Genomic DNA, 9,739 nt, shown 5'->3' with positions numbered 1-9,739 from the left:
ACGGCAGAATTTAGTTCGCGCTGTATTTTGCGTTTCTGCCGAAAGACCCCGCCGAGCCTCGGCAGGAATCTACACCGCTCACCCCACAAATTAAAAGAAATCAGTAAAATGTCCTTTCGACATCTGGGAAGGGGAGGGGGATGCTGGTGAGGAAGAAACCAAAACAAACGCGGCCGTGTGATGGAGCGGGGAAAAAAATATTAAACGGGATCCTTATTTTCTCACTCTCATCATGTTATATCTCTCTGCCTGAGCCTCTGTCTCTAGCTGTTTATACATACACATATATAGGCACGGGTAGAGGGGGGGGAATCTGCCGAAAGAAACCCGAATTACCTGTGTGCGTCCTTTTGTGAATTTTGAGGTTTTCCGATCTGGCGAAAACTTTTCCGCAGCCGGGGAAGGGGCAGGGGAAGGGCTTCTCTCCCGTGTGCACTCGGATGTGATTGACCAGTTTGTATTTCGCTTTGAAGGGCTTGCCTTCCCGGGGACACTCCTCCCAGTAGCAGACGTGGTTGCTCTGCTCGGGTCCCCCAACGTGCTCCACCGAGACGTGGGTGACCAACTCGTGCATGGTGCTGAAAGTTTTATTGCAACTTTTTTTGGGGTTGTTCAGCTGCTCGGGGTCGATCCACTTGCAGATGAGCTCTTGCTTGATGCACTGCTGCCGCATGTAGCGGAAAAAGGCACCTGGGTGGTGGTGGTGGTGGTGGGCTGCCATGTTCATGCCCATATTCATATTCATGGGGCCGTACTGGTTGTGCAGCTGAGCCGCCGAGTAAGGGTCAGTCCTGGGGCTGGAGACCTGGCGGTACTGATCCGACCGGGCGAACACTGATCCGACCGGGCGAACGCCTCCCCCGGCAAGCCCAGGCGCATCTGCCCGTTGAGGACGTTTTGGGAGGCGTGGGGGCCGTGCTGGTCGTGGATGCCCGGGAAGAGGAGGTGGCTCTGAGCGTCCGTGTGCGGGTGGTGCAGGCGACCTGGTCAGTTTTTACAGTCTATTTTACCCATCCTGTGACCAAGAAGAATTTAAACAGCACTATGAGAAGATAACTAAAGTTTCTGTTCAATATTAATTACAGCTCTGTGACATATTATTTTGTAGTGTTTGTTAATTATTCAATAATGATACCTTCCCATTGCCAGAGGAGTCAGAGGATGGCATCTCTACGAGCAAGGGCTGTTCCTGGATTAAATCTTTTTTTTTTTTCTCTCTGCTCTAACCTTTGTGTATTTGAGGGCTGTTTCTTAGTTGAAATCAAAACCTTTCCCCTCAGCAGAACTACAAACATTACACTGTGGTCTTCAGAACAAGAGCAGAAATTATAAATACTTCTCATGCTCCAGTGGGCTCACAAATCCGATTTCATCCCCTTCTTTTGAAACAGCTGGGCACCCGTCTCCCTTGGCACATGGCCAAAGAAATTTCTTCAGACCACCAGTTCCATGGGCAGCTGCAGGCTGCCAAACTATGGAGCTCGGAAACTTCAGTCCCACAGCTGATTACCGAGGCCGTCACAGGAAGCGGCTTTGCTCCATTCTCCTTTTCTGCAAGAGTCCAAGCAAAAACATCTTTCTCCATCACCGTAAAGTAAAACTACGCAGCATTTGCCTGGATTATCCAAATGCTCACTCTTCTGCTAGATGCATACAGAAGGATGGTCACCATCAGAAGATAATAAATAATAATTAAAAAAAAAAAAGGTCACAGCAAAGAATTGCTGAGCCAGGCAGGAGAATGGGTTAGATCCTCACTCCCTTCCCACTGTCAGGCCAAGCGAGCCCATTCCCCAGGATGATTGAGCATGTGGGGCTTACACACTGCTGGCTCTTCAGGAGCTTCAGGCACCTCACCTGTGCGCTGCAGTCCACTGTGGTCCAGAGGCTGAGCATCACAGCAGGTATCATCTCCTGTGCTCAACGGCATGGATTTTGACATCCTTCAGACACTCATTTCAATGGCTCAGAAGGCCACTGGGTCAAGGAAGGTGTTTTCCCGGTTAGGGTAGGACCCTGCCGATATAAAATCAGCTCCAGATTCAGCGCTCACCCTATTGTTGCCTGTCCTACCACATCCACATCTTTCAAACCACAAACCAACCATTGCTCTGCCTGAAGTCATTGTGCAGCCACAGGGATGCAGACATCCTGCCATGCCATCAAAATGAACAAGAAATTGTGAACTTTAATCGAAGATGTGGTTGATGTGCCACAAGACCCTTGGAAAACTAGTACTTTTGGCAGGTTTGGACAAAAGCATGGCCAAAGAGAGCAGATGGAGAAGACAGCAGATGTTAACATAGTTAAATTATTCCATATGTTTTTCTGTTTCGCTGTGATAAGTACATTGTACTTTAATTGTCAGTGGCTGAAGACTTGTGAGAAACATTTTGTGAGAAATATATTAAGTTACTTTATGCCTGACATTAAAGAGGGAGACACAAAAGGTGAAAACAAATTTATTGACTTTGAACTTGCAAGCTGGTAAAGACAAAAGATGTAATTGTTTCAAATACAGTCCTTTCTGTTATGTAAAAAGTTTATGAGAAAAAGCAATCATTTGGGTTAAAAGGGGGATTCTGATACTTGAAAAGGCATGAGTCCTTCAGGATTCAGCGCTAACAAATACTTACAGGCACTGCTAGCCCAAAACTATTGTTACACTTGCATTTCAAGGCTGCAGAGCAACAGATGGACCACCACAACGTGCACAGATACAGGGGACCCTGCACTGGAACATCTGCATTGGTAAGTGATTGTTTGGAGGATTGTTTTTTCCATTCCTTTCCAAAAATGTTACCATTGATTTTTATTTTTTCTTAACATCAACTTTGGCAGTATGTTCCAAAACACTAGAAACAACATAGTAAAAATATCATTAATAGAAGTTGCTTTTTTTCCTTTTTGCATACATAACATTTGTACATTAAGGAAAGATGTTCTGGTTCGAAATAGAATGAAAACAGCTTCAAAACTTTGGCTGCTTAACTCAAAAGAGTTTTTCTGTTTCTTGCTAACATGTGACTTACTCCCTAATCTAAATCACTCTGAAAGTAAAACAATACTGCACCCCTCAAGAGTCCAAACAGATTTTCACATTTGCTCCAGCTTAGCACAGTAACTGTATGAACAGCCATATTGTATTAACAGTCATTTCAAATGTTCATCTGGTTATTAAAAAGTTCAGAACACTGCTAGAAGGAGCTGTGAAAGCACATATCCATAGTATTTCAAAAATTGACAACTTTGTTTTCTGCTAATTTAAACTTCTCAGGAAAATTTGTACTTACACAGGAGGACTGGAAGACACCACAGACTAGTCAAATTTATTCAGTCTGTAACAGAACTTGATTTGTAACCAGTAACTGCCCCCACTTTACACATATTGTTCCCTTTCAAATGATGGTTGATCTCATTAGCAGACTCCAGACTAATGCACACAGCCCTTCTCTTGGCAAAGGTCCCTCCCACTCAAATTCACCAACAGTAACATCAACACTAACAGTTCGGGCAGGCTTTTTTGCCTGCATATACATATGTATGCACACACACACACACACACACACACGCCTATACACACACACACACAGAGCAAACAAGTCCCCTTCCCCTCCCCCTCCAGTAAATACACGTCTGGCCCCTGCTTCGGTTTGTTGTAGTGGCAAGGAAGGAAGGAAGGAAGGAAGGAAGGAAGGAAGGAAGGAAGGAAGGAAGGAAGGAAGGAAGGAAGGAAGGAAGGAAGGAAGGAAGGAAGGAAGGAAGGAAGGAAGGAAGGAAGGAAGGAAGGAAGGAAGGAAGGAAGGAAGGAAGGAAGGAAGGAAGGAAGGAAGGAAGGAAGGAAGGAAGGAAGGAAGGAAGGAAGGAAGGAAGGAAGGAAGGAAGGAAGGAAGGAAGGAAGGAAGGAAGGAAGGAAGGAAGGAAGGAAGGAAGGAAGGAAGGAAGGAAGGAAGGAAGGAAGGAAGGAAGGAAGGAAGGAAGGAAGGAAGGAAGGAAGGAAGGAAGGAAGGAAGGAAGGAAGGAAGGAAGGAAGGAAGGAAGGAAGGAAGGAAGGAAGGAAGGAAGGAAGGAAGGAAGGAAGGAAGGAAGGAAGGAAGGAAGGAAGGAAGGAAGGAAGGAAGGAAGGAAGGAAGGAAGGAAGGAAGGAAGGAAGGAAGGAAGGAAGGAAGGAAGGAAGGAAGGAAGGAAGGAAGGAAGGAAGGAAGGAAGGAAGGAAGGAAGGAAGGAAAAGGTAACACTGCCCACCAGCTAGGGTTGTCTAAATAAGGTTTTCTCCATCAGTGTCACTAAATAGTTAAAATATTTCCAAGCCTGTCCAAAAGTGGCTGAAATGTGCCAGTACCGGACATTACTTTTTTGCACAAGGCGAGGATTTATTTTGGGAAGAAGTGGGATTCCTTCTAATCCGAAATGGGCATTAGAAGATAAACTGAATATTAATGCAGAGCTACACCTCTGACGCCAACAGCCCTCTCCTCTTCACCACGCTGTCACTCGGTCCTGTCTTTGCAGGCAGGAGTGTCTGCTCCCCAGATACTGCCTTCCCAGGCTGCAGCTTGGGAGCATATGCTGTCCTTGTCCTGACCCCCCAGGCTCCCAGGGACAGACCAGGAACAAATTCTATTTTCCTTCCCTGAAAGGTTTCTGAGGCAGAGGTCTGAGAAGTGTCCTCCACCGCTGCTGGGGATTTCGAGAGCCCAAGTTGGGAGGGGAAAGCTTGGTCTCCTGCATCGTCTGCCTCCGGATTAGTGAAAAAATCATACGGACAACTAGACCCTTGAATGCACTTTTTTTTTTCTCCCAAATTTAGAAGAAGTTACTGCATCTGAGATTAGAAAGGGAACCAAAATGTCCAGGAAAATTCCCAGTTTAAAATACTGTTTTGGAAAAAAAAAAAAAAAAGGTGAATGTTCATGCAAATACCTACCTTCTGGATTTTCACCTCGTTCTTCTTTCTTCCCTCTCTCTTTCTTTTATTTGTTCCTTTCCTTTCCTTTCCTTTCCTTTCCTTTCCTTTCCTTTCCTTTCCTTTCCTTTCCTTTCCTTTCCTTTCCTTTCCTTTCCTTTCCTTTCCTTTCCTTTCCTTTCCTTTCCTTTCCTTTCCTTTCCTTTCCTTTCCTTTCCTTTCCTTTCCTTTCCTTTCCTTTCCTTTCCTTTCCTTTCCTTTCCTTTCCTTTCCTTTCCTTTCCTTTCCTTTCCTTTCCTTTCCTTTCCTTTCCTTTCCTTTCCTTTCCTTTCCTTTCCTTTCCTTTCCTTTCCTTTCCTTTCCTTTCCTTTCCTTTCCTTTCCTTTCCTTTCCTTTCCTTTCCTTTCCTTTCCTTTCCTTTCCTTTCCTTTCCTTTCCTTTCCTTTCCTTTCCTTTCCTTTCCTTTCCTTTCCTTTCCTTTCCTTTCCTTTCCTTTCCTTTCCTTTCCTTTCCTTTCCTTTCCTTTCCTTTCCTTTCCTTTCCTTTCCTTTCCTTTCCTTTCCTTTCCTTTCCTTTCCTTTCCTTTCCTTTCCTTTCCTTTCCTTTCCTTTCCTTTCCTTTCCTTTCCTTTCCTTTCCTTTCCTTTCCTTTCCTTTCCTTTCCTTTCCTTTCCTTTCCTTTCCTTTCCTTTCCTTTCCTTTCCTTTCCTTTCCTTTCCTTTCCTTTCCTTTCCTTTCCTTTCCTTTCCTTTCCTTTCCTTTCCTTTCCTTTCCTTTCCTTTCCTTTCCTTTCCTTTCCTTTCCTTTCCTTTCCTTTCCTTTCCTTTCCTTTCCTTTCCTTTCCTTTCCTTTCCTTTCCTTTCCTTTCCTTTCCTTTCCTTTCCTTTCCTTTCCTTTCCTTTCCTTTCCTTTCCTTTCCTTTCCTTTCCTTTCCTTTCCTTTCCTTTCCTTTCCTTTCCTTTCCTTTCCTTTCCTTTCCTTTCCTTTCCTTTCCTTTCCTTTCCTTTCCTTTCCTTTCCTTTCCTTTCCTTTCCTTTCCTTTCCTTTCCTTTCCTTTCCTTTCCTTTCCTTTCCTTTCCTTTCCTTTCCTTTCCTTTCCTTTCCTTTCCTTTCCTTTCCTTTCCTTTCCTTTCCTTTCCTTTCCTTTCCTTTCCTTTCCTTTCCTTTCCTTTCCTTTCCTTTCCTTTCCTTTCCTTTCCTTTCCTTTCCTTTCCTTTCCTTTCCTTTCCTTTCCTTTCCTTTCCTTTCCTTTCCTTTCCTTTCCTTTCCTTTCCTTTCCTTTCCTTTCCTTTCCTTTCCTTTCCTTTCCTTTCCTTTCCTTTCCTTTCCTTTCCTTTCCTTTCCTTTCCTTTCCTTTCCTTTCCTTTCCTTTCCTTTCCTTTCCTTTCCTTTCCTTTCCTTTCCTTTCCTTTCCTTTCCTTTCCTTTCCTTTCCTTTCCTTTCCTTTCCTTTCCTTTCCTTTCCTTTCCTTTCCTTTCCTTTCCTTTCCTTTCCTTTCCTTTCCTTTCCTTTCCTTTCCTTTCCTTTCCTTTCCTTTCCTTTCCTTTCCTTTCCTTTCCTTTCCTTTCCTTTCCTTTCCTTTCCTTTCCTTTCCTTTCCTTTCCTTTCCTTTCCTTTCCTTTCCTTTCCTTTCCTTTCCTTTCCTTTCCTTTCCTTTCCTTTCCTTTCCTTTCCTTTCCTTTCCTTTCCTTTCCTTTCCTTTCCTTTCCTTTCCTTTCCTTTCCTTTCCTTTCCTTTCCTTTCCTTTCCTTTCCTTTCCTTTCCTTTCCTTTCCTTTCCTTTCCTTTCCTTTCCTTTCCTTTCCTTTCCTTTCCTTTCCTTTCCTTTCCTTTCCTTTCCTTTCCTTTCCTTTCCTTTCCTTTCCTTTCCTTTCCTTTCCTTTCCTTTCCTTTCCTTTCCTTTCCTTTCCTTTCCTTTCCTTTCCTTTCCTTTCCTTTCCTTTCCTTTCCTTTCCTTTCCTTTCCTTTCCTTTCCTTTCCTTTCCTTTCCTTTCCTTTCCTTTCCTTTCCTTTCCTTTCCTTTCCTTTCCTTTCCTTTCCTTTCCTTTCCTTTCCTTTCCTTTCCTTTCCTTTCCTTTCCTTTCCTTTCCTTTCCTTTCCTTTCCTTTCCTTTCCTTTCCTTTCCTTTCCTTTCCTTTCCTTTCCTTTCCTTTCCTTTCCTTTCCTTTCCTTTCCTTTCCTTTCCTTTCCTTTCCTTTCCTTTCCTTTCCTTTCCTTTCCTTTCCTTTCCTTTCCTTTCCTTTCCTTTCCTTTCCTTTCCTTTCCTTTCCTTTCCTTTCCTTTCCTTTCCTTTCCTTTCCTTTCCTTTCCTTTCCTTTCCTTTCCTTTCCTTTCCTTTCCTTTCCTTTCCTTTCCTTTCCTTTCCTTTCCTTTCCTTTCCTTTCCTTTCCTTTCCTTTCCTTTCCTTTCCTTTCCTTTCCTTTCCTTTCCTTTCCTTTCCTTTCCTTTCCTTTCCTTTCCTTTCCTTTCCTTTCCTTTCCTTTCCTTTCCTTTCCTTTCCTTTCCTTTCCTTTCCTTTCCTTTCCTTTCCTTTCCTTTCCTTTCCTTTCCTTTCCTTTCCTTTCCTTTCCTTTCCTTTCCTTTCCTTTCCTTTCCTTTCCTTTCCTTTCCTTTCCTTTCCTTTCCTTTCCTTTCCTTTCCTTTCCTTTCCTTTCCTTTCCTTTCCTTTCCTTTCCTTTCCTTTCCTTTCCTTTCCTTTCCTTTCCTTTCCTTTCCTTTCCTTTCCTTTCCTTTCCTTTCCTTTCCTTTCCTTTCCTTTCCTTTCCTTTCCTTTCCTTTCCTTTCCTTTCCTTTCCTTTCCTTTCCTTTCCTTTCCTTTCCTTTCCTTTCCTTTCCTTTCCTTTCCTTTCCTTTCCTTTCCTTTCCTTTCCTTTCCTTTCCTTTCCTTTCCTTTCCTTTCCTTTCCTTTCCTTTCCTTTCCTTTCCTTTCCTTTCCTTTCCTTTCCTTTCCTTTCCTTTCCTTTCCTTTCCTTTCCTTTCCTTTCCTTTCCTTTCCTTTCCTTTCCTTTCCTTTCCTTTCCTTTCCTTTCCTTTCCTTTCCTTTCCTTTCCTTTCCTTTCCTTTCCTTTCCTTTCCTTTCCTTTCCTTTCCTTTCCTTTCCTTTCCTTTCCTTTCCTTTCCTTTCCTTTCCTTTCCTTTCCTTTCCTTTCCTTTCCTTTCCTTTCCTTTCCTTTCCTTTCCTTTCCTTTCCTTTCCTTTCCTTTCCTTTCCTTTCCTTTCCTTTCCTTTCCTTTCCTTTCCTTTCCTTTCCTTTCCTTTCCTTTCCTTTCCTTTCCTTTCCTTTCCTTTCCTTTCCTTTCCTTTCCTTTCCTTTCCTTTCCTTTCCTTTCCTTTCCTTTCCTTTCCTTTCCTTTCCTTTCCTTTCCTTTCCTTTCCTTTCCTTTCCTTTCCTTTCCTTTCCTTTCCTTTCCTTTCCTTTCCTTTCCTTTCCTTTCCTTTCCTTTCCTTTCCTTTCCTTTCCTTTCCTTTCCTTTCCTTTCCTTTCCTTTCCTTTCCTTTCCTTTCCTTTCCTTTCCTTTCCTTTCCTTTCCTTTCCTTTCCTTTCCTTTCCTTTCCTTTCCTTTCCTTTCCTTTCCTTTCCTTTCCTTTCCTTTCCTTTCCTTTCCTTTCCTTTCCTTTCCTTTCCTTTCCTTTCCTTTCCTTTCCTTTCCTTTCCTTTCCTTTCCTTTCCTTTCCTTTCCTTTCCTTTCCTTTCCTTTCCTTTCCTTTCCTTTCCTTTCCTTTCCTTTCCTTTCCTTTCCTTTCCTTTCCTTTCCTTTCCTTTCCTTTCCTTTCCTTTCCTTTCCTTTCCTTTCCTTTCCTTTCCTTTCCTTTCCTTTCCTTTCCTTTCCTTTCCTTTCCTTTCCTTTCCTTTCCTTTCCTTTCCTTTCCTTTCCTTTCCTTTCCTTTCCTTTCCTTTCCTTTCCTTTCCTTTCCTTTCCTTTCCTTTCCTTTCCTTTCCTTTCCTTTCCTTTCCTTTCCTTTCCTTTCCTTTCCTTTCCTTTCCTTTCCTTTCCTTTCCTTTCCTTTCCTTTCCTTTCCTTTCCTTTCCTTTCCTTTCCTTTCCTTTCCTTTCCTTTCCTTTCCTTTCCTTTCCTTTCCTTTCCTTTCCTTTCCTTTCCTTTCCTTTCCTTTCCTTTCCTTTCCTTTCCTTTCCTTTCCTTTCCTTTCCTTTCCTTTCCTTTCCTTTCCTTTCCTTTCCTTTCCTTTCCGTCAATGGGCTTGAAATTCCTCACGACCCTTTTGGAGCTGGCACTGTCCGGAGTTGTCCCGGCCCGGGCAGCCACCTTCGCTTCCCGGCGTTTGCAGCGAGTCCTGAAAACGGGGGAATTTCCCCGTGAGTCTCGGCCAACCCCTCCCTCCCCACGGTCGCAGGTCAGCCGCCTATTACCCAGCTATAAAATATTTTCTTTGTTTTATTGCCCCTCATAAAAAGAAATCGATCGGGGGGATATGTTTGAATTAAGACATATTAAATCGATGACAGATACATATCACGCTGCGTTTAACAAGAGCGGGACAGGGAGGCGCGCGCAGGGTACCGCGTAGCCGCGATGCTGTTCTTCGCCGCCGCAGCATCTCCCATCAAACCGTGACATCTCGGGAGCTCGGTCCAGCAACGCGCCCAGAATTTGGGGAGGGAGGAGGGCACGTTTTGGATGCACGTATAGAAAATATACGTATATAAATACGTGTATAGACGTACGGCTAGTTTGCGAGAAGTTTTTACTGTGCAATAAAACCAACGAGCAGCCCCTTTTAAAACCCGGGGATTATTTGTTCTCGCTCCTTGCCTTGCAGCATCGCTGAAACCCCCACCGCGGCCAGGCGAGCCGGGAGCACCGGTTCGGCTCCCG

The 9,739-nt window shown here is 43.8% G+C and overlaps 1 protein-coding gene across 1 annotated transcript in view; it reads right to left on the bottom strand.

Annotated features, from left to right (window-relative positions):
• ZIC2 (Zic family member 2) overlaps positions 1-1,930 on the bottom strand; it is a 2,529-nt gene extending 599 nt beyond the window's left edge. Inside the window, 3 exon segments of the mRNA XM_009333369.1 lie at positions 337-853; positions 856-983; positions 1,858-1,930. Coding sequence (XP_009331644.1) covers positions 337-853; positions 856-983; positions 1,858-1,930 — 718 coding nt within the window.
• Between the last annotated feature and the right edge of the window lie 7,809 nt (positions 1,931-9,739).

Source organism: Pygoscelis adeliae, unplaced genomic scaffold (assembly GCF_000699105.1).
Source record: "Pygoscelis adeliae isolate BGI_AS28 unplaced genomic scaffold, ASM69910v1 Scaffold48, whole genome shotgun sequence".
Taxonomy (NCBI): domain Eukaryota; kingdom Metazoa; phylum Chordata; class Aves; order Sphenisciformes; family Spheniscidae; genus Pygoscelis; species Pygoscelis adeliae.
Note: the sequence above shows the minus strand (reverse complement) of the source record. Positions and strands in the feature narration are given on the sequence as shown.